The 23,930-nt window shown below is 47.6% G+C and overlaps 1 protein-coding gene across 1 annotated transcript in view; it reads left to right on the forward strand.

Moving 5' to 3' along the window:
* Positions 1 to 23,930, forward strand: part of LOC146816480 (exportin-5-like) — a 1,728,456-nt gene that overhangs the window by 716,948 nt on the left and 987,578 nt on the right. The window contains exon 15 of the mRNA XM_085610324.1: positions 28 to 183. Coding sequence (XP_085466450.1) covers positions 28 to 183 — 156 coding nt within the window. The remainder of the gene's footprint in view (positions 1 to 27; positions 184 to 23,930) is intronic.

A 23,930-nucleotide genomic window follows, 5' to 3' on the forward strand; every position in this document is an offset into this window, starting at 1 on the left:
TCTGGTTTCCTTACCCATCCATACCAGGCACTCCCAGTGAAAGAAGGTATCGAACTCATCAAGCTTGCCATGAAGTTTGAGACCACGGATCCTGCCATCTTGGCCTGTGTGCATGCAAATATATCTGCGCTCCTGCCATTTTTTTACGCTTTGAAAAAGTGCTCACTTGAAAACCTCTCTGTAGTAAGTTTGCTTTTGGCTTTTTGACTGACTTCACCTAATGTACCTCCAGGATGCGAGTAGAATGCTTCAAAGATGCTAAATGTCATCATGTGCCACAGAATGGTGATTGTATAGATGCATTCAAAGCAGATAAGGTCACAGCAGATAGAGGGTAAATCTTGTATCTAAAGTGATTTGAGACTACCATTTACGGAACTGTTTTGATGTAATAGGTTGGATCAAATAGTGGGAGAGAGCCTTTCATTTTTTAAGCCTTCACTTAGCCAACATTGGGTCTTTCATAGATTCTAATGCTTGAGTTATTCCCCTTTGTAAGACTGTAATCGTTCGTAGTACACGGATTTAACATTGGGTTAGCTGGATACTATACATAGTTTATCTTCCCTATTGTGTAACAGAAACTCTAGGTAATGCGTAGTCAAGACACTCTCACAGAGGATTCCATACTTCAGATGTTTTACCTCATGTTAAGTGAAAGGAAGGAATCGTCAGGAGCTCTTCCATGAACATCTATTCTGATGGATATTTCCACACAAATAGTCGTCCTCTAATGAATTCTCTCAGGATGCAGACTAGATCTGTAAACTTGAAATACCTATATAATGCCAGCAGGTAGTGGCGTGGCTCACTCTTGAATCCGACTCCTCCATTACTTGTAATGTCAGCTAGCTATAGAAGGCACCTCCAGGCGATCTGACGTCAGTTCCTTTTATTCCTACATCTTCAATTCTGGTCCGAATGCTGCCCTTTGATTTTCTGTATTTGCAGTGGCAGTGATTGGACTTTGGGTGCGTCATTTGCGCGGTCTTGTTGGGGACTAAATGTTTGATCTGGTTTTGTCACAACAACAAAAAGTCGGCTGCCCCCTGTTACCTTTGATAGATGGGAGAAATTAAAGTGATAAGAAAAAGTGTACTCTCATGGGAATAAATCCGATCCTTAAAGGGTAATATGTGTCCGTTGTATTCTAATTGCAGCCCACCAGGGAAACCTGAATATGACGATAATTCATGAATTAACCATACATTAGTGTGAAGAATAATTCTGTGTCAAACCTATTCCTGCATTCATCACAGTTTATTGTACAAAATTGAGGTGAATGTGCTTAAAGGTTCATCAGTGCATATGGGAATTCACTGAAAACAACAAGAAAGTAAGGGAAAAACAACAAGTATGGGCCACTCTTAGTCCTCCAAACTAGATATAATCAAAACAACGAAAGTGTGTGCCTGGAATTTATTGGAAGAGCACAACTGTAGAACCCAACTAGGTTTCTTAATAAAGCCCTCACTCACCAACCTGGTTGGTGACATGCTTCATCATTGGGCCCCACCGGGATAGGCCGAGTGCCACCCTGGTGTGCTTCGACGCCAGAATTACTGCGGAGCTGGTGGTGTGTGGTGAGTAGTGAAAGTGTTTGTTAAAAATATCTTGTTTGTGTCAAAAATAATAAACTTTATTAGAAGCCAAACAGACATATATAAAAACAGTGTGGGACGTGAAAGCTGAATAGATTGTTCAGCCAGGTCCTTCATGGTATGGTCAACATGTTTCTGCCTATGTGTTATATTTAAACCAGCGTTCGTCAGGACCAAGGAGGCGTGTAAACCTCGGCGGTTTGGGCGCGCTAAGGCCCACCCTAACCTGAAGTTGCAAGTGTGAAAGTATAAAAAAATTATTATATAAAAATTATTATAAGTATGGAGAGGAACCGAGTTTATTCTGGGTGAGTAGAACAAACCTACACTGACAAACAAGGAAAAAGACAGTCAATGACTAGATATAGTCATATGGGTTTGGCAACGTGGGACATACAGATATTTGTGCTCTGCGCGGTGCACTTATTTGGTAACGCTTTCCATCTGTGCTGCTGTGAGGACAGGAAAGTGCATACAACAAGATAAATGCGATCTCTAGACGCAAAAACAATTAAAAATTAAAAAATATGGAGAGCCCAAGACGGTCATTAGCCAAGAATTTAGGTGGTAGAACAATATGCGCGGTAGAAAGACACAGTGTTGGTTGGGCACTAGAAACACAGACAAACTTAGTCTCACATGGGGTGTAGTCCGTATCTACACCATGGTTCTCAGGAGAGGGGTGGAAGCTACAATGGCACACCCTAGGGATAGGGAATAAATAAAAGGAAAAAGGAAGAGAAAAGGAAAAAAAGGGGGGGGGGGGAGGAGATTAAAAAGTGCAGATAAATTCTCCTGGACTTATCTGAAATGTCGGGTCGTAGGACTCACGCCCGCTCAGCTAGGCACCCGCTTGGCACCTATGTGATCCCTCGATAACCGGACCCGATGGTAAGTAGAAGGGGAAAGCCGGCATGATTATAAGGAAGTGAAAGGCAACTCGCGCTCGAGGCGAGATGGGGGGCGTGTCATGACGTGGTACGTGATGGCGTGTAAGTACACCACCAATCAGGAGACTGTAGTTGCGCTAGGTGGCCAACCACACAACAGTGCTGTATGGCCAATAGGAAAAGGGAGTGCTCGTTGTCAAGGATACGATACGATACACAACACTACGTTACATGAATTCCTGTGCCGAAAAGAATTGCTAAGTACCAGTAATGTTAAAGCGTGCGCTGGGGCTGATAGACATGCCACTCAGAGCTAGTTAATTAAGCATGATCGGACAAAGGAAGGACTGGTGTGGGGAAAGGGGCGAGGAATTTGTCTCCAAGGGCCAATAGTAGTCTCTGAGGTGAAAGTGCGGTGGCGGCAAAGGGAGAAGGACTAATGAAACGACCATGCGGTGTACGGTGCACAATGTGCCCGTAGGATTACTGATAGGAGGTGTATAATAACACTAAACTCATAAAAAGGAAAGAAGGGGATACACAAGCAAGACGGGGGGGGGGTTGAGAGAGAGCGAAAAGAGGGAGAGAGGGGGGGTTGAGGGGTTGAAACAGGGATCAATATCCCAGTTTGAAAAAAAGAGAAAAAGAAAAAAGAGGGATAAGGATAAGTGACCATTTAGTGATGTTGGCACCAAAGGGAAGGTATCATCTAGTGGTATTCAAAAAAGGCGGGGAAACTCCCTGTCACAGGTAGTTAGGATTGCAAAACTGATGCCCAGGTAATATTGTCATTTAAACCATGGTGGTGAGTGTCCAGCCGGTACACCCACCTCTGTTTCTTCTCAAAGAGGATTTTCTGGGTGTTGCGTTCTGATTGTACTTGCTCAATCACTGTCCACCTGAGATCATTAGCGGTGTGATTGTGTTGTATAAAGTGGTCACTTAGTTTGGTAGTAATCCGACCACAGCGGATATTGCTCCGGTGGTCGCCCACACGCAGTTTCACTTTGCGTGTGGTCATGCCCACATAACGTAGTCTAAACGGGCAGTTGATCAAGTAAACCACGTTTGTGGAATTAAAATTTGTGTGGGCTTGCTGTGTCCCAAGTCTTTCCTTGTTCAAGATTGAGAGTTTTTGTGTGTTTGGTGAGGTGGCAGATACTACAGGAAGCACAGGGATAATGACCTGTGAACTTGGGAAGGCCCCAGGCCTCGGTGATCGTGAGATCTCTCACTGGATTATCTCTGGGACGTGTATGAACTAGGTTGTCTTTGAGACTACGTCCCTTTTTGAAGGAAAACAGGTTTCTCCCACTTACGGTTGTTGCTAGTAAGTATATTCCAGTGCTTGTTAATGAATTTCTTAAGTGTTAGATGCACTGTTGAAAGTCGTCACACAGTCCGAGGTAGTTCTTGTTTTTCTTTTTGGTTCTCTTCTAGTAGAGCTTCTCTGGGTTGGTTCCGTGCCCTTTTGTAGCCTGTATTGAGGATATTATCCGGATAACCCCTGTGTTTCAGTTTAGTGGTTAGGTCGGAGGCTTGTTTGCGGAAATCAACCAGGTTACTGCAATTTCTTCTCACCCGAAGATACTGGCCATATGGTAGGTTTTCTTTCAGGAACCTCGGGTGGAAGCTTGAAAACTCTAAAAGATTATTCCTAGCTGTGGGTTTTTAGTGAGTCTTGGTGGTAAGACAACCATTAGATATTGAGATGACCACATCCAGAAACACTACTGATTGTGAACTGCAGGTGTAGGTGAATTTCAAGTTTAGATCCAAAGTATTGATCCATCCCATAAAGGCCGTAAGATCATTCTCTGTGCCTTGCCATATCAGAAGAACATCTATATACCTCTTCCAAAAACTAATGGAAGAGGAGAAAGGGTTATTAGTACCTAGGATATGCCTGCACTCAAAGTTTTAAATGTAGAGGCCCGCCACACTAGGGGCAAAGGTGCTGCCCATCAAAGTACCCGTTGTTTGTAAGAAGATATCACCTTGATATTCAAAATAATTACGTTTTAGTGCTAGGGTGGTTTGGACCACACCAACTGGGATTACCAAACCCCCAAATCCTTTATCCTGGAATGTGCCACCCTAGCACTAAAACGTAATTTTTTTGAGCCGCGTCCGTCTCCATACCCGCCGGTCCCTGGGACTGACGCGACTCTGGCGGAGGTCAGTGCTTTCCTCTCGGCCATGAGGGGCCTGGCTCCGCCGTCGACGCCTGCCGGGCCCCGCGGGCTCGACTGGGTGACCTCGCGTGCCGGCGCCGACACCGGTTCCACCTCCGGCGCCGTCCCCGGACAACGCTGTTTCCCGGTTTAGCCCCGGTCCGGGCTCGACGCCGCACCCGACGCCGATGGATGAGCGTTTCATCTACCGCCCGGCTCCGATCATTCCTCCTGTTTATCAGGAATCGGATGACGGGGGCGACTGGGAGGGGTCTGGGACCCTATGGCCAGACAGGCCCAACTTTTACAGGACTGGGCAGACGAACTGGGGGATGCCAGTGGTCTGGACACCTCCCCGGATGCTGGTTTCATCACTCCTCCGACTGTGGCCTCGGAGGAAGGTGCAGCTTTCGCAGTGGTGCTGCGCAAGGCGGCCGAAGCCCTGGGGCTCGAGTTGCCTGCTGTGGCCGTGAGGACTAACATCCTCACAGAGGTGCTTCAACCGTCAGCAAGCTCCACAGAGCCTCTGCTGCAGTTTAATGAGGCCCTCATAGACGTTCTGCATGGCACTTGGTCCAAGCCCTCCACAGTTCCTCCTGTGGATCGGAACGTGGCCCGGCGCCACCTCCCTGCTGCAGGCGACCCCAGTTTCCTGTCCCAACACCCCACCCCGAGAGTCTGGTTATCCAGGCCTCAACTTCCCAATCCTCCTTCCCGTCCGCTCCTCCGGATCGGGAATCCATGAGGTTGGAGCAGTTCGGAAAGAAGCTGTTCTCTTCCCTGAGTTTGGGCCTGCGGTCTTTGAACACCGCTTGCCTCTTGGACCATTTATACCACTCTGTGGGAGGCGGTGGAGGACGTGCTGTCCCTGTGCCCGGAGGAGGCCCGGACAATTCTCCCCCAGGCGCTTGCTGACGGGCGAGATGCAGCACGACATGGCATACGGTGTGGACTAGACACCACGGACTCGCTGGGTAGGGCGATTTCCACCACGGTGGCGCTCCGGCGCCACGCCTGGCTGCGGTCCACGTCTTTCTCGGGGGGGATGTCCTGAGTACCCTCATGGATATGCCCTTTGATGGCACTCGCCTTTTTGGTGAGAAGGCGGATAGTGCGCTGGCTCGTTTCAAGGACTCCCGGGCTAAGGCCAAGTCCTTGGGTCTCTCGGCCCCGCGGCCGCAAACTTCCGCCTTTCGTGGCCAAGGAAGGGGCGCCTCCTTACGTCTGCCTAGCCACCGGCCGCAGAACCAACCTGCACGCGGTACTGGAGGACAACGTGCCGGTCAGTCCACATCCACCCCGGCAGCATCCGCCTCAAAGCCCTCCTAGTCCGAGCTTTCAGGCCCATTCCACGCCAGTGGGCGGCAGAGTTCGCCATCACCTGCTCCACTGGCGATCCATCACATCGGACAGGTGGGTGCTGCAAATCGTCCGAAGGGGCTACTCCCTCCCTTTCGAGACGACACCTCCAGCCATGCCACCGCAGGGCCACCGTATGTTGGGGGATCACTTGAATCTTCTGCAGGAGGAAGTTATGGCCCTCTTGGCCAAAGAGGCCGTCAAGCGCGTTCCTGGTCAAGAAGTAGGTCGTGGTTGCTATTCCCACTACTTTCTGATTCCCAAGAAGGGCAAAGGGTGCCTCAGGAGCGTCAACGCCTTCCTCCGGAAGGAACGGTTCAAGATGCTAACTTTAGCTCAGGTTCTGGCTGCCCTCGACCCTGGAGACTGGATGGTAGCGTTGGACTTGCAGGACACCTATTTTCACATCCCAGTCCTGCTGGCCCACCGGCGTTACCTGCGGTTCACGGTGGGTCAGGAGCACTTTCAGTTCACCGAGCTCCCCTTCGGCCTCACCAGTGCCCCTCGGGTGTTCACGAAAGTGATGGCGGTGGTCGCAGCTCATCTGCGCAGATAGGGGGTTCCAGTCTTCCCCTATCTCGACAACTGGCTGTTGAAGGCGGGCTCGCCCCAGGCAGTCGTCTCCCACCTCCAGACTACGGCCGACCTCCTGCATTTGCTGGGGTTCTGCATCAATGTGCCGAAGTCACACCTGAGACCCTCCCAGAACCTCCTCTTCATCGGAGCGGTTCTAGATTTGGCGCAGTTCCGGGCCTATTCTCCGGATATTCCCATCTTTCAGCCTCTATCCTGGGTTTCGGTGAGGTTGGTGCTGCGGCTTCTGGGGCTGATGGCCTCCTGCATCCTGTTGGTGCATTACGCCAGGTGGGGAATGCGGGCTCTGCAGTGGGACCTGAAGTTTCAGTGGGTCCAGCATCGAGGCAACCTGTCCGACCATGTCTTGATCTCGGAGGGCACTGCGAAACAGTTACAGTGGTGGCTCACGGACCGCGATTGGGTCAGGGGCAGATCCCTACCCCAACCGTAGCACGTAGTAGTGACGGATGCGTCTCTACTGAGATGGGGGGGGCCATATGGGAGAGGTTGAGATCAGAGGCCTCTGGTGGAGTCTCAGCTCCATATCAACTTGTTGGAGCTGAGAGCGATCTGGCTTGCACTGAAAGCCTTCCTTCCCTCTGTCCAGGGAAGTGTCGTGTAGGTGTTCACGGACAACACCACCGCCATGTGGTATTGCAACAAACAAGGCGGGGTCGTGGACCCTTTGTCAGGAGGCTCTGCGCCTCTGGACATGGCTGGAACACCAGGGCATCACCCTGGTGGTTCAACATCTGGCGGGCTCTCTGAACGCCAGAGCAGACAAACTCAGCCGCCGGTCCATGATGGATCACGAATGGTGTCTGAACTCGGACGTGGCGCAAGGTCTCTTTCTGCAGTGGGGAGAGCCTTGGTTAGATCTATTCGCCACCGAAGAGAACGCGCAATGTCAGCATTTCTGTCCGTCGGAATTTCCAAGGCGTCACTCGCTCGTAGACGCTTTTCGTCGCGAGTTGAGTTGCGGTCTGTTGTACGCCTTTCTGCCTATACCACTTATGCCCAGAGTGCTGAAGAAGATCAGGCGCGACCGGGCCCAAGTCATCTTAGTGGCTCCGGATTGGGCACAAAGGTACTGGTATTCTGAGCTACTCAGTATGTCAATCGATCCTCCGGTACGACTGCCTCTTCAGGAGGACCTTCTGTTGCAGCAGCAGGGGACGGTCATCCACCCGAACCTGTCCAGTCTCCACCTCCATGCGTGGAGATTGAGCGGCGACAGTTGATGCCATTTGACTTGCCTCCTGAAGTCTGCGATGTGATTCTGGCAGCCAGGCGTCCCTCCACAAAATAGGTATACGCCTGCAGGTGGAACAAATTTGTGGAATGGTGCACAGCAAAGGCTGTGGATCCCCTTTCCGCCCCTCTTTCTGAGGTTCTCCTCTTTCTTCTTTCTTTAGCCCAGCAGGGCACTGCTCTGGGCACCTTGAAAGGTTATCTTTTTGCGATCTCTGCTTTCTTATGGCATCCTGATCAGCCTTCTCTTTTCAAATCCCCTGTTGTTTCGCGTTTTCTTAAAGGCATTACTCACATGTTCCTTCCTGTCCCCTTCGTAATGCCTCAGTGGGATTTGAATCTTGTCTTGACCTTTCTGATGTGCGCTCCCTTTGAGCCTCTTCACAATTGTCCCCTTCGTCTTCTGACTCTTAAGACTGCTTTCCTGGTAGCTATCACCTCGGCTCTGTCATCTAAGCCTCCTTTTCTTTCTGTTCATCCGGACAAGGTTGTCCTCCAGACTCGTCCTTCTTTTCTTCCAAAAGTGGTGACCCCCTTTCACATCGGGCAATCTGTTACATTGCCCACCTTCTTTCCGCCTCTGCATCCTTCGAAAGAGGAAGAGAGGCTCCACCGTCTGGACCCCAAACGTGCGCTGTCCTTTTATTTGGACTGCACCAGACAGTTCCGGGTGGACGACCAACTTTTTGTTTACTTAGGTGCTAAGAAGGGGAGGGCTGTACAGAAGCGGACCATCTCACGGTGGGTCGTATTGTGTATAAAGGTTTGTTACTCCTCGGCGAAAAAGGACCCTCCTGTTGGGCTGAGAGCCCATCCCACCCGGGCCACAGCGGCGACTACTGCCCTGGGACGGGGAGTTCCCTTGCAGGACATCTGTCAGGCGGCGACGTGGGCCTCACTGCACACGTTCGCCAAGCACTATTGCCTGGACAGCCAAGTCCGGAGAGATGGCTTCTTTGGCCGTTCTGTTCTCCAGGACTTTCTGGTGTGATCTTGGTTCGCAGACCTACCACTGGGGTTGGTATTGCTGGGGTATCTATTCTAAGGTGGGGAATCTAACTAACGTGTTTCTTTCAGATTAACAAGTTACTTACCTTCGGTAACGATGTATCTGTAAGAAACATTAGTTAGTTATATTCCTCACCGACCCACCCATCCTCCCCGTTCTGCGAACCGACATCTAGGGTTAAGGCCATCCTGTTCAGGGCCCTGGACTTTTTGGCACCAGTGTCGGTCTCTTGCACGGCTCTGCGTTCCTGGCGCGGAAAGCTGTGTACAAGAACTGACGTCAGCGCGTGAGGGCGCCTTCTATGTACTCCGACATCATTCTGGCGCACGACCCCAACGACGGACGGGGAGCCGCAGACGACGCCTAGCGACGCGCAAGGGGTATTGCTACAAAAATCTTTCCGGATCCAGCCTGACGCCTGGGGATATTCTAAGGTGATGAATCTAACTAACTAATGTTTCTTACAGATACATCGTTACCGAAGGTAAGTAACTTGTTCTTTACCATCAATAAAGGAAAGGCTCGTACAGGTGTTCACGGACAACACTACTGCTTTGTGGTACTGCAAGAAACTGGGTGGGTTGGGGTCGTGGACTCTTCGTCAAGAGGCCCTGCGTCTTTGGACTTGGCTGGAACAACAGGGCATTTCCCTGGTGGTTCAACATCTGGTCGGTTCTCTGAATGCCCGGGCGGACGAGCTCAGCTGAAGGTGCCTTGCGGATCACGAATGGCGTCTCCATCCGGAGGTGGCACAAGTGCTCTTTTCATCGTTCGGTTAGATCTGTTAGCCTCCGAAGAGAATGCACAATGTCAGCAGTTTTGTGCGTTGGAGTTACCATGGTGGCTCTTGATCTGTGATGCTTATCGCCATGAGTGGAGCTCAGCCCTCCTATATGCTTGTCCACCCGTACCACTTCTGCCCAGAGTGATAAAGACGATCAGGAGCCACAGGGCTCAAGTTATTCTTGTGGCTCCAACTGGGCATGGAGAGTTTGGTATACTGAGCTTCTAGACATGAGCATTGATTCTCTGGTCAGGCTGCCCCTTCTAGAGGATCTTCTGTCACAGCAGCAGGGGAGGGTTCTCCATCCGAACCTGTCCACTCTCTGCCTCCTTGTGTGGAGACGGAGCGGCGACAGTTGAGCCTTTGATCTCCCTCCTGAACCTGTGAGGTTATCTTGGCAGCCAGGGGTCCCTCCACAAAATCGGTATACGCCTGCCACTGAAACAAATTTTTTAAATATTGTACAGATTGGTCTATTGACCCCTTATCTGCTCCCATATCTGAAGTCCTTCGGTTTATACTGTTTTAGGTCTCGTCTATGCAGCGTGCATGCGCTGCATAGGAGGATCTTTAGCCGTCGTTCTGCTCACTCGTGCTTGTGGCGGCATCCAGCTTGCGGAGCGCGCAGGGGCCCGCCACAAGCACGAGTGCAGTGCTTCCAAAAAGAGCAGACTGCGCGCGCACGCACCACTCCCGAGGTTGTTGGGTAAGTTGCTGCGAAGGAATTTCCTGTGTGGGCAGACAAAACTCCCTGACTCAGAGGCTTCTTGGAAGGGAGAGAGCCTTTTTTAATGAAATGACAAATTAAAGAAGCGCGGTTCTTGAAAACATGCTATTCAGAACGGAGGCAACGTGCGCCATGTCTGTACCCATGCAGTGGGCGGAAGTTCATCTATGAAGCAAGCGTGCATGCTGTGGCCTATCCCCCGCCCCCACCCTTCCCCAGGTCCACTGTCACCCTGTGAATATTAGAAATCAACCACAATGCACGCCCATCCTGCTGCCTTTTCCTCTTCTTTCTCCTTTTTAATTTTCTGTTCTGGGTATGTTTATCAGCTCAGTGCACTAGAGTGAATCTACGGTCAATGCATACTTTGTAAATAAAAAAATGTAGTCTCTAACCCGTGCCCTGTTAGCCATTTGCCGACCCTGCTGAATGCCTCTGCTACTTAGTCTTGATTCCACCTCATGCACCTTTCTTACAGTCTGCACTTCGTGGCTCTTTATTTTGTTCTTCCATAATTTTTCACCCTGGGATTTTCCCTTTATCTCTTTCTTATCTTTTTCTTCTCCCTTCTTCATTCCTTTTCGGCTTTTCTCTTACTCTGCGTCAGTCTGACGATGAAAAAATGAAGGCATCGTCCCCAAAAAGGAGAGCCGGTGTCCCCCACTGGCAATCACCTGTGGAAATTAAGCAGTGCCCGCATACCTGGGAAAACAAGTATTGGCATAGCCAATAGGTCTCGCCTTTGGGACCTTATAAGTGTTTAGCCATGCAACAGTTAATATTGTTGCAGTAAGGATATTGTGCTGCATAACTAAATAATTATATGGTCCCAAAGGTGAGACCTATTGGCTATGCCAATGCTTGTTTTTTAATCTTGTTCTTGGATTTGAAAGGTCATACTGGACATCACTGTCTCGCAGGACAGTACTTTAAAAAATGATTAAAACTAAGAACAACAATATTAAACAACAGGTGACTGGTTGATCTTGATATACATTTGAACATGTACATCTTGCAGCATACACTGGCAATAGGTATGTAGAAGTCTGCATGTAGGAGAGAAAACGAAAAGAGGAAGAAAAAGCATGTCAACATTACTGCTCATCAGATATCGACTGTGTCTGTGCACAGAGGTATTGTCCCAGAGGTTCCCAGATGTCATTGGGTTTTGAGATAGATGGAAGTTCTTCTGCATAAAGTTCAAGGATTTCTTTGCAATATGCTAGATCTTTAATCCAGTGGTCTGCCCGGGGAGCTAGAGTGCTTTCCCATGCTAGCGATACACGCTGTTTTGCCGCGAGCAGAGCAAACCTGCCAATGATTCCCTTTAGGTGTGGCACATAACACAATACACAGATATGCGGTGTACATTGCATAGGTATCCCAGCCATAACCTGTATTCGCTTTGTTACATCCTCCCAATAAGTGTGTACCAGCCTGCATACCCATGCCAAATGTAGGAAATCTGCCTTTAACTGACCACAGCGCTTGCATGCACTAGAGTCTCCAAGGCCTAATTTGTGCAATTTGTAAGGGGTATGATCGACTTGATGAATGTATTTGAAATGTATAATTCTCAAATTGCCATTTGGTGTTAAGGAGCCAGTGAGTTTACAGACCTGCGTCCAATCAGGGGGACAGCGGAGGAGTAATCTGCTCATACCATTGCACAAGACTTTTGTCTGGGGTTACAATTTTCTCTTCCCGCACTGCCCTGTACAACTTAGTTACTAGTTTACGCTTTGAGGGGCAACCAATAGCAGCTGCAAGGCTGTCAGCGAGGGTGGCTCTATAGGAAACCTAGGGTAGTGCCCTTTGGCTATTTTCAGCCTGTGCATAGTGAATTGAAATAGTATCGTTGGATTAGTAATGTAGCTAAGCTCTTCCAGTGTAATAAAAGTTCCTTCAGGGTACAGATCACACATGCGGTCAATGCCAGCCTCCCTTAAAGAGCGCAATGGGCCTTCTTCTTGAGTAACCGACAATGCCACATGATGCGTCAGTGGCAGTGCCGGAGCATAGAGCGGCAATTTATTGGCCAGCTTACCAATGGCATGCTTGCCAGCTATAGTGGTATCCAGCGTGTTAATTTCATATTTGGGAGTAGTTCTCCTAGAGTGCGTGATAATACCTGCTAGTGGGATGGGATGTGCATCGCCGTCCTCTACCGCGACATGAGGAGTGAAGGCATGAGGGGTAAACCAATAATACTCATACTGCGCGTGTGCATATAGGTAATAAATATAAAAGTCTGGTGCACAGAAACCACCCCGTCATAATCCTGCGTCAGCATGTCCCAACTCACTCTAGCTTGCTTAGTTCCCCATATGAGTCCCAGCAGTGATGAACGAAGCGTCATGAAAAAGCGTTTGAGTACAATTGGAATGTTACAGAAAAAATATAGAAAGCGCGGCAAGATTATTATCTTTATTACCGCTATACGGTCCGCCAAGGACAGCGGTAACACCATCCACCTTTCCATTTGATGTTCCAAGGCCACACATGCTTTACCATAATTTTCGTGGATCACGATCTCAGCGTCACGGTGCACCTAAATACCTAAATATTTAACTGGGTCAGTGGACCATAATAGTGGGTATTCAATATCAGGTGCGGTTGTTTTCTCAGTCAGTAGTATTATGGCTGATTTTATTCCACATTGATAGTTAGGACTGAGAATAAGCCAAATCGTATGTATTCACGCAATACAGGGGCGGGATATTGCTGGGGCTTTCTGATGAACAGCACCATGTCATCAGCAGACCTAGAGATACCCACCGGGCGATGCATGAAATTCAGAGCGATCTTCCTATGTCGCTGACGAACAATGCACGCCAGTGGCTCCCGCATAATCGAGAAAAGTAGTGGTGACAGTTGGTAACCCTGTTGTGTACCTCTCTGTATCCACAGGGGCTCCGATGTCAACCCTCCCACCCGTACTCGTGTCGTCCTTCAGTAATGTAATGATCAAAGGTTGTCTAAGCGATGGAGGGGAGACGACCAGTTTCATGCGCTTCAGCGTAAACGTCAAGTAATTGAGGGGCCAGGAGGTCAATATATTCCTTAAAGAACTCTGCCGTTAGGCCGTCCGGTCCCGGAGCTTTTTATTTGCTAGCAATCGTATTACCGCTTTGATATTACATTCTTCAATCGGCTGTCTAAAGTATTTGTGGTGACCAGCCGATAACCATGCACATGCAATATCCGATAAATACTCAGCAAGATCAAGGACCTCCCGCCACCCCTCTCCCCACACCCCTGGATGTATACATTATGGCGTTATAATCGTGGAATTGTTCAACTATACCTTGCGGCGCAAAGTGTTCTCTGCCTTGATCATCGACCATTTTAGTGACGTGATGATGATCAGCTCTGAATTCAAGCTTAATCGCCAGGTTACGACCAGGCCTACCCCCCGCCTCATAGGCCCGGGCAAGGTGAGGTACCGGGTTTCAGTCTCCGCCATCCTATCATATTCTTGAATCGATTCATGGAAAAGCAATAGCGTAGCGACACAGGGGTCATCCGTGTAGTCTTTTTCTAGTTGTGCCAGAGTCTTCTCTATTTTTGCTAGCTGTTCCCTAATGTCCTTAATAATGCCCACTGTGGTGTTGATGCATGTACCTCTGATAGTAACCTTAAAGGCTTCCCATGAAATGGAGGCTTTATGTACTGTGCTCGTATTTAGCTAAAAAACTGTACAATCCCGTCCCTAATGGTATCAGCATAGTCCAGGTCCAGTAGTGCATCCGATCGGAACCTCCAGGTGAACGGACGATTTGGGTTGGTGGGTATAGTGGCATTAAGTTTGACTGGATTATGATCAGTGTGTGTGCGGGGAAGAGATGCAATAGCTGTAACCCAATCATTCTCCCCCTCACTAACCAATAGTCTTGGCGGGACCAGCTACCATATGCCGCTGTGGCATGTGTACCCTCTCTTGTGTCGTAATTTTTAAGGCACCATGCATCTAGTAAGCCCAGCTCGGACATAGCTTCTCTTATGCATTTAGGGGTGCGGCTACTCTGTAAATGTATCTCGCTGCGGGTCCAGATGTGTGTTAAAATCACCCCCCCCCCCCTAATAGCTCAGCATCAGGCCAATCCTGCATTACATTAATAATGCGAATAAGCACTTCTGGCTCATCTGGGATGGGACCATATACATTAACAAGCGTTAGCAATGTGGTCCCTAGTTTACCATGTACAAGAGCATACTGCCCCTCCATATCCGTGTGCGTTTTTAGAGGTGTAAAGGGCAGACCACGTTTTAACAAGATAAAGGGCCCCTTGAGCATAGGAGAAATAAGACGAGGCAAGTTTAAACCCAGCCCATTTAATAGCAATCTTAGCCTCGGTTTGTTTGGTTAGGTTCATCTCATGAAGGAGAGCGATCTGACTCCCATGTCTTTCTAAATATGCAAAGACTTGACATATTTTCTTGGGAGAATTAAGCCCTCTGACATTCCATGTTAAACAAGTAATCCCCTGTGTGTGTCATTGATAAAAAGTTATAATCATAGGAAGCATCCCTCCATATAGTTCCACATTACCATGTGCATACCACCATCCAAGTATCAGAACAATCACCTTCAACAACCCCATTTGATTAACAATAGACCTCCCCACCCCCACCCACTTTAGCATACTGAATTTGCCAAAGCCATCCCTTAAACTCAAATAGAACCCCCCAAATTGAAGCATAGAAAAAAATGCAAATTGGGGATTGCCCATTAGGGGGACACTGTGGCGCTTCAACTCCCTAGGTGATTAGAGAGGTGGCCGACCACTATGTTACATGGTCTCACAACCCTTCATCAATAAACAGCTACCGTAATGTAGAGTTTACTTATGTTAACACATAGAAACAATAGAAGCATTGAAATCTGAAGCATGGTGCCAATCGAGGCCGTCCATATCTTTCTCACATATCTTGGCAAGCAGTGTACTGAATTACAATATCAATCATCAAATTGGTAATGCACAAAGATAACACTGCATCCTCGTTAAATGTTAACCACCTTCATCTGAGTCGGGGGGGGGTGCAGTCATTTTCTTATTGCTAAGGGCATTTGCAAATTCCAGGGCCTGCTTCGGATTCGTGAAAATTCTTGCTTTGTCATCTTTGCTGTGCTGTGTAAAACATGGCATAGGGAACATGTTCAGCAATTAGAATTTTTTTTGCCGCCTGATATTCTTTCCTGGCCACCTGCACGGTAGCTGTAAAGTCCGGATAGACTGACCATGCATTTCCCTCATATGTAACCGTGCCTTTTTGATGTGTCGCACGTAGAACTGCGTCTCGATCCTGATTAATTAAGCAGCTGTGCAATTATCAGTCTGGGCGGGGCTCCCGGAAATTATCAGTCTGGGCGGGGCCCCCGGGGGAGGGGTGGGGGGGGTTAGTCAGGGACTAATATGCCCGCTCCACGATGAGAAGCGGAGACATCTGTTCAGCCCCACAGACATCACTTAGCATGTTTTCGATGTAGGTCTCCAGCCTGCCTACATTAGTTGACTCAGGCAGGCCCGTGATGCGCAGGTTATTGCGACGCGACCTCGCTTCAAGGTCTTCATTTTTCGCCTGAATGACAGACAGAATCTTATCCATTTGTTGTGTTTTGAACGCAACCTGTTGGATGCCATCTTCCACATTCGAGATGCGTTGTTTGGCCTCTCCTATGCACGCAGCCTGCTTATCCAACTTAGCAGAGATGTGGTCCATGTCACCATTTAGGGCCTTGATGTTACCTTCTATGGATTGAAGACTGGCCTGGATCACTGCTAGTGTTTTCTCCATCACATTTGACAATTCAGCTGGAGCTTCCAGTCTTCCAGGCTTCCACTGCTCAAACGTGAGACATGGTTGTTTTTTTTTTCAGGTTTCCCCATCACCAAAAGCGACACCGGCCCAGCAGTTGATAATATCAGTGTTCGTCCTGCCCACCCTGGTTAGTCGTGATTAGAGACTGTAACCACACAGCCAGGTCTATTCTCTGAGTCTGTTCCCAGGTAGGTAAACAATGTGCACTAATTTCATCAAGTTAGCCCACTCAGCCAAAGGGTCTCAGGCCTAAATCTATGCGACATGGGCCAAGTCTCGCAATCCGCCGCAATTCAGGTAGTAGTGGAGGAGCGTCTCATATGTCCATCCAAATTGGCTGCCTTAGCGTTGCCGCACCAGTTCTCAACCAGGATGAGGCAGTGCCTAGCTCCTATGCATCTCAAGCCACATCACGGCACCCCCGGCAGAAGACAGCGAAGAGGGACAGGAGAAGAGACCCAGTCCCAACAGAACACACAGTTGTGCAACCGCCCAACAGTTTATATGCAAAGGGAGAACGCAGGGCGTGCGCAAGTCTGTAGAGGCCCACTAGGCCGTAATCGGCTTAGAATCTGCAGTGTTATGCACCCTACTCGTTCCGGCTCATGCCGGCCTGAAAAACATAGATTAAGAAAGTATAAATCTAATCTTCATTGATCTTTTTAAACAGTTCGACGCATGTAAACTTATCAGCTCTGGGTAATCAAAGCAACAGTCAAATTAGTAATGTGCAACAACCAAAGAGAATTCAAAATAACATACTTTTATTCACTCATACTTGGAACAGCAGTAGATGACTTACTGCAATCAAGGGGTTTGTTAAGAGTTTAAGAAGAAATGTTGCTCCAGAGGAAGGTGCAAAAAAGTGTGCTCCGGTGAAAGCTGGAAAGAATTCCAAAAGGTGCTCAGGGAAGGGATTAAAACAGTTCAAGAGTTGGACTGATAACAACTTGTCAGTCTTGGTTGGCCTAGTCACGATTGGGCAATATATATACAATGACTTTTTACACTTTTTGAACGTTAGAGATGTATCGTATTTTTCTGCATGGTAGGACAGGGGGGCTAGTGGTCCAGGCTTGGGAGATGTGGGCGTCGACAGTTTGACGCGGTTTGTGGCAAGGAGGGCTATTTGGGGCCTCAGCCTGCGTGTCTTCTTCAGGACAGGGATGGGCAACCATGTGTCTCTTTGGTTGTTGCAAATTACTAATTTGACTGTTGTTTTGATTACCCAGAACTGATAAGTTTACATGCTCCGAATTGTTTAAGAAGATCAATGAAGATTAGATTTATACTTTCTTAAACCGCCCAGGTCCAAGACTTGAATTGGGTTACCCCATTTTTATAATGGCTGAAAAACAGAGAAGCAGTGTTCGTCTCAGCCCCAGGGGGAAGCTTTGTTATTTCAGGAGGGGGATAGCCATATGCAGGTAGCATTAGCGACACAGTTCCCAGCTATCAAATTAACGCTGCTAGGCCTCCCACATCCCTCTGGCGTACGGCCCGTTTCACTCCTCCCCAGTCTAATCCGCACCTCGGCGAAGCGCGCTAAAATTGTGCGAGGGTCGGAGCAGATGGCGCACAAGTTTTTGCCAGCAGCCGGAGCGACGTTGCGTTAAGCCACTGTGGGCGTCCCAAGCCACACTCTGGGAGGGGGGGGGAGCACGGAGGTCTCAAACCCAACCCCTTACACCAGTCCGCTGTCCTCCTCAGGCGATATTCTTAGAACCTGCGTCATCGTGTCTTAGGCCCAGGTCCCGGATGCCAGTGTTCAGTCTCGCCGCACTTCTCAGCAGCGTCTCGATCTCCCGCTGTGGGTCTCCGTGCCGAGCAGCCTTAGTAGTGGATTCCACTGAGACCAGCAGCTGTGTTTCTCCCCAGAGAGATTCTCCCGCTGCGCGGTCCCGCGGTTAGCGACGGTGAGACCTCATCATGGCCGCCTCTCACGTCCGATCCGCTGCCTGCAATGCGCCGTGGAGGGTGTCCGGAGGGCCTCACACTTCTGGATTCAACGCCGCTGAATGCCCCACCGCAAGAGCCCGCAGCACCACTCAGGGTATGTGGTGGATGACGGGTATGAGACAGGATTTTGTAGGATTATAACAGGCCGGCTGGCGGAGCTGCACTACAGTGCAGTCATTTCACCACATGCACAGCCACGCCCCCCTTCTGTTTATACTTTATTTGGCCCAGCAGGGCACTTACCTCTTTTCTTCGGTTACCTGATCAGCCCTCTCTTTTCAGATCTCCTCTTGTGCAGAGATTCTTGAAGGGGTTAACCCACTTCTCTTCCAGGGGATACTCATCAATAGTCATAAGCACTGAATAGTCCCACCCACGTGCGGGAACCCCGGAGCATTAACAAAATATATAGCTCAAAATATATATATAGCTCAAGGTTTTCAAACGTGTTTGAGGAGCACTCCAGGGCCGGCAATGCCACGTAGACTTCAACTGCTTACGAAGTGCGGCCGCACTTGAGGACGCAGGGTCTGAGAATATCGCCTGCGGAGGACGGCGGACTGGTGTAAGGGGTTGGGTGTGAGACCTCCATGCCCCCCCCCGCCCTCCCCCCCTTTATGAGTGTGGCTTGTGACACCCACAGTGGCTTAACGCAATATATATATATATATATATGTGTGTGTGTATATTACCTACTGGCGGTCGCCAGTAGGTAGTTATAGTTAGGACCCCTTTTCCATAGGAAATCCGCAACATTCTATTTTGAATAACTTTGGCGCCGGTCGACGAATCCTCGCGAATTTCTCAAAATAGGTGGGGCGCTACGCTCCGCTCCTACCCTGAAAGTCTCGGGGGGATTCGTCAAGCGGGGGCTGAGATAAAAGGGGGGTCCCAAAACGCGTTTTTCCCATGCATTTTTCCATAGGACCTTTAGACAGGGCTACAGCCCGAACGGCTGAACAGAATTACTAGAAATTTGGCAGAGAGGTAGTCCTCAGGTCAAGGAAGTGCCTTTTGTAGGTTTGGTGTAAATCTGTTCAGTAGATTCTGAGAAAATAGCCTTTAAATCAATATATATATCTGAGCCAGCTTACGGTACGCTTACCGTAAGCTTACCGTACGCGTACGGTGGCGTGCGCGAGCGCGATTCTGATTGGCTGTTACATCTAAGTAAACATTCGAATCGGTCGAAACCAGGAAGCGGCGGCCGCCATTTTCTCTCTCGCACTCTGAGGGGGGGGGCTGTAAACAAAGGCAAAAAACATATAAAGGGGCTGTTTAGACAGCGCCCATGCACATAGCCATGTTAGTTGAGTCCTCAAAGATCCCCCAAGGCCAAAAACGGTAAATTTTTTTTTTTTGAAAATTTCGCCGATTACGCTTACCGTACGCGTACGGTGCGCTTACGCTAAAAATTTTAATAAAAAAAAAAAAAACACTCTCTATGCATGGCATATTATTGTCATCACTTACAAATTAAATTTAACAGATTACCTATCACAAGGAAGCGCATAATATGTCCTCCAGGTGCGCACGGTGCGTAACGTGGGCACGCGGTGCGCGTAGCGCACTGCGTGCCCACCTTGCGTGTACGGCACTAACTGCGTAAAGTGGGCGCGCGGTGCGCGAAGCGCACCGCGTGCTCACTGCGCGCACGGTGCGCGAAGCGCACCGTGCGCGCACGGAACGAACTGCGTTAAGTGGGCGTGCACGCCACGAATGGCGTAAAGTAACTTAGCATTTAAAAAACCGTACAAATTCACTGAAAAAACCATAGGTTTCACACACGTTATAGTTAGGAATTAGCATTTAAAAAACCTTGCAAATTCACTGAAAAAACCATAGGTTTCAGACATGTTATAGTTAGCGGAAATTTTACTGATAAAAAACCAATGAAATTCCCCCGTTATAGTTAGTGCAGGCAACTATAACTCACGCGACCGCAATCTTCTGCTGATGACATATGTGTCTTTATGAAAAAAAAATATTTGTAATATATGTATAGCTAAAAATTTATGGAAGAAGACATGGGCAAATAAGTGTCTAAATACAGTATTAGCATCAGCAGAGGATTGCGGTCGCGTGAGTTATAGTTGCCTGCACTAACTATAACGGGGGAATTTCATTGGTTTTTTATCAGTAAAATTTCCGCTAACTATAACATGTCTGAAACCTATGGTTTTTTCAGTGAATATATATATATATATATATATATATATATATATATATATATATATATATATATATATATATATATACACACACATACATATATATATATTCACTTAAAAAACCATAGGTTTCACACACGTTATAGTTAGGAATTAGCATTTAAAAAACCTTGCAAATTCACTGAAAAAACCATAGGTTTCACACATGTTATAGTTAGCTGGACATTTCATTCGTAAAAAAACATTGAAATTCCCCCGTTATAGTTAGTTCAGCTAACTATAACTCGCGCGACCGCAATCCACTGCTGATGACGTCACATATTACATCACTGTATTCACTAAGATACTGTTAATAAGTCAGTTATACAATTAATTTTACAAAAAAAAACATCCATTTAGACACTTATTTACCCATTTATTCTTCCATTAACCTTTAGATATAATATCTAAAAATATTTATTTTTGAGAAAGACACATATTCACTGGATGATGTCATCAGTGATGTCATTTGAGATGTCATCAGTGATGTCATGAGTGATGTCACTGACCATGTCATGAGTGACGTCATCAGCAGTGGATTGAGGTCGCGCGAGTTATAGATAGCTGAACTAACTATAACGGGGGAATTTCAATGGTTTTTTTACGAGTGAAATGTCCAGCTAACTATAACATGTGTGAAACCTATGGTTTTTTCAGTGAATTTGCAAGGTTTTTTAAATGCTAATTCCGAACTATAACGTGTGTGAAACCTATGGTTTTTTAAGTGAATTTGCAAGGTTTTTTAAATGCTAATTTCTAACTATAACGTGTGTGAAACCTATGGTTTTTTTAGTGAATTTGTAAGGTTTCTTAAATGCTAATTTATGTATTATTATATTTTTTATATATTTATTTTACAATAAACTACCTATGTATATAGTTATAGATTGACTGTATCCTGTAATATGGAATGGCTCAGCTCCTTTTTTTTAAATTTGGATAAAGTTGAACAGCATAGTTAATATCTTCTATAAACTTATAAACAGTTTAAAATGTTTTGTTCGAGGCATATGAGCTGCAGATTGTACACTTAGCATAGATCGCCATCTGGTGTTGGGCCCGGATGTTTGCAGTTTGTTTTTGTTCTTTGGACAGTCTTTGGAAGTCACGAGTTCGGTGACTCCTCCTTCGGTCCGTACTGCGCATGGGCTTCGGCTCCATCCTCAGATTGTTTTTTTCCGCCATCGGGCTCGGATGCGATACTTCGTGCTCCGGCTTCGAACTTCTACGGTTCCAGCCTCGACGGAAAATCCTCAATATTCGAGTTTCTTCATCAATCTTCATCTCTCGAAGCGGCACTTTTCTCCATCCCGTACATCGGCACCGGCCTTCGGGCCCTCCTAGACTCCGGTCCCGGCCGATGGAAAGGACTCCGTTCAAAAAGTGCCCAAAATGTGGGTCTAAATTTCCCCACACCGACCTCCATCAGGTGTGTAACCTTTGCCTCTCCCCAGAACACGAGGCTAGTGACTGCCCCGCCTGTAAGTCTTTTCGATCAAAAAAGACCATCCGGGATCGATGAGCTCGACGCACCATGGCGCACTCATCGACCGCAGCTCCACCGGACATCTTCGGAGACTGTGGTAAATATTTCATTACCGGTACTATTTTTTTATGCGGTAAAGTCTAGTAAGAATAACTCAGTAAATATAAGAGGCAGAATCCGTGGTATTAGAGGTTCTAAAAGGCTTTATTCCTCTACAAAGGAAATACAATTCGAATTGCAGGCTTCACACTCCATCACCATGAAGGTTCAGGAAGGAAGGCAATACATTATTGACAGGTAATTACTTTTATAAGAAATACATTATAGTGTAACAGATGCAGGAGGCGTAACAGTTGATAAGAGAGATAAAATATGCATACGTAACCAAAAAAGGCGGACATATAGGCGTAACTTAGAAAACGTCATTATACATGATGTCACAAGTGGGTGGATCCATAAGAGAATCCTGCAATGTCAGCAGAAATATTTGGCAGAGATGCGCGCGCAGCCGCATGACGTGTGATTGACGTGCAACTAGAGGGTGGAGGGGACTTGACATTTAGCTCTACATGTGGAGACAGAAGTCTGAGGGGTCATGTCAACCTAATCCCAAATCATATCTAATATCTTATGTTTAAAGAACTGTATTATCCAAAAGGAAAGGTCTCTCGGACGGAATCTATTCTATACTGACTATTAGTGCGTGTACGAGCGTCTAAGTGTCTACATGAGATGCGAGGGGGCAGGAATCTTCCATGGTAACAGGGCTATGAATTACTTGCACAAGGACAGTGAGGCCTGGCCTCTTGCACGGTAGCTGGAGGAATGTTTACCTAAACTACTAGACAGGAATGCATCGGATGAGGAGAGAAGCAGATAATCTTGAAGGTGAAATACAGTTTTTGGCAGGCAACAGGCTGGATCAGGCACCGTTAGCCGCGCAGGGAGTAGGACAAAGTTCATGGATACAGATGCGGGCTCGAGCTGGAGCTTCCAGAGGCAGAAAGCAGGAAAGGCTCGATGGCAGAATTCAGGGCCTACTCGCCTGAATCTGTAAAATGTGGAAAGTGAACCACATAAAGTCGGTGGCCTTTCATACTTAGGAATGGAATATCTGACCCATTCATGGTGGATCTGAAAGAGGACATGTTGACGGTGGACGCACATGTATTTGCGTCTTCAAAACTGGAACTGGAGGGAACATACATGTACTTATAGCATGCACATGGAGCCGTTGGGGTCTACGATAGGGGACATAACTGATCACAAAATTCATATTTCCTCATTCCCTCCTTGTCCCCTACGGACCCTCAGGAGATATCGATCTTCATCAATCCATCGATTTGTTCATATAGCATCATTTGTTCTTCTTTCTTCTTCCGGGATTTTGAACGAAAACTTGGAGGTGGGATACACGATGTGGCACACAGGCCACAAATCGCTGGCCCACATTGTAGACATAAGCAGCAACTGAATAGTATGAGAAAGCCAATACCTAGGAAGGATAGGATCCTCCATCCCCAGGTGGACAACACGCTCCAGAACCAACCGGACCAAGTCCAGGTGCCTGGACTCTGGTGTATCTGGCTTATAATCTTATGAAGGCGGGTTATGGCTTTATATACTGACGGTGAATTTTCTGGTATGAAAATGCAGCAACTTGATCCGATGACCCTACAAGCTCCGCCCCTATCTGCCAGGATGACGTCAAGGACAAGACGATTTTGAAGCACAACAATCCGCATGGCAGACTGCTCTTCTGTTAAATTGCCTAAGGCGGAAGTAGTCTCGTTTACTACTGCTTCAAGGGTTCTAGTTAATCTACGTATCAGCTTACTATTAGTGACTGTTCCTATATAAGGAAAGAAACCTTTATTGAAATCTGTGTATTGTTCCCATGCCGTTTCAGTATAATCGACAATCAGGAGATCTCTCTGCTGTCTAGTGTGTACTAAATGGGTATTTCTGTGATAATCAGGAGGAGCTAGGAAAACAGGTGGCAGAAGGAATGCTATGTAACAGGTACCATCCCAATCTAGAGGTAGGCGTATGTATGCGGTCTGGCCACATATGAAGTAGGA

Source organism: Triturus cristatus, chromosome 6 (assembly GCF_964204655.1).
Source record: "Triturus cristatus chromosome 6, aTriCri1.1, whole genome shotgun sequence".
Classification (NCBI taxonomy): domain Eukaryota; kingdom Metazoa; phylum Chordata; class Amphibia; order Caudata; family Salamandridae; genus Triturus; species Triturus cristatus.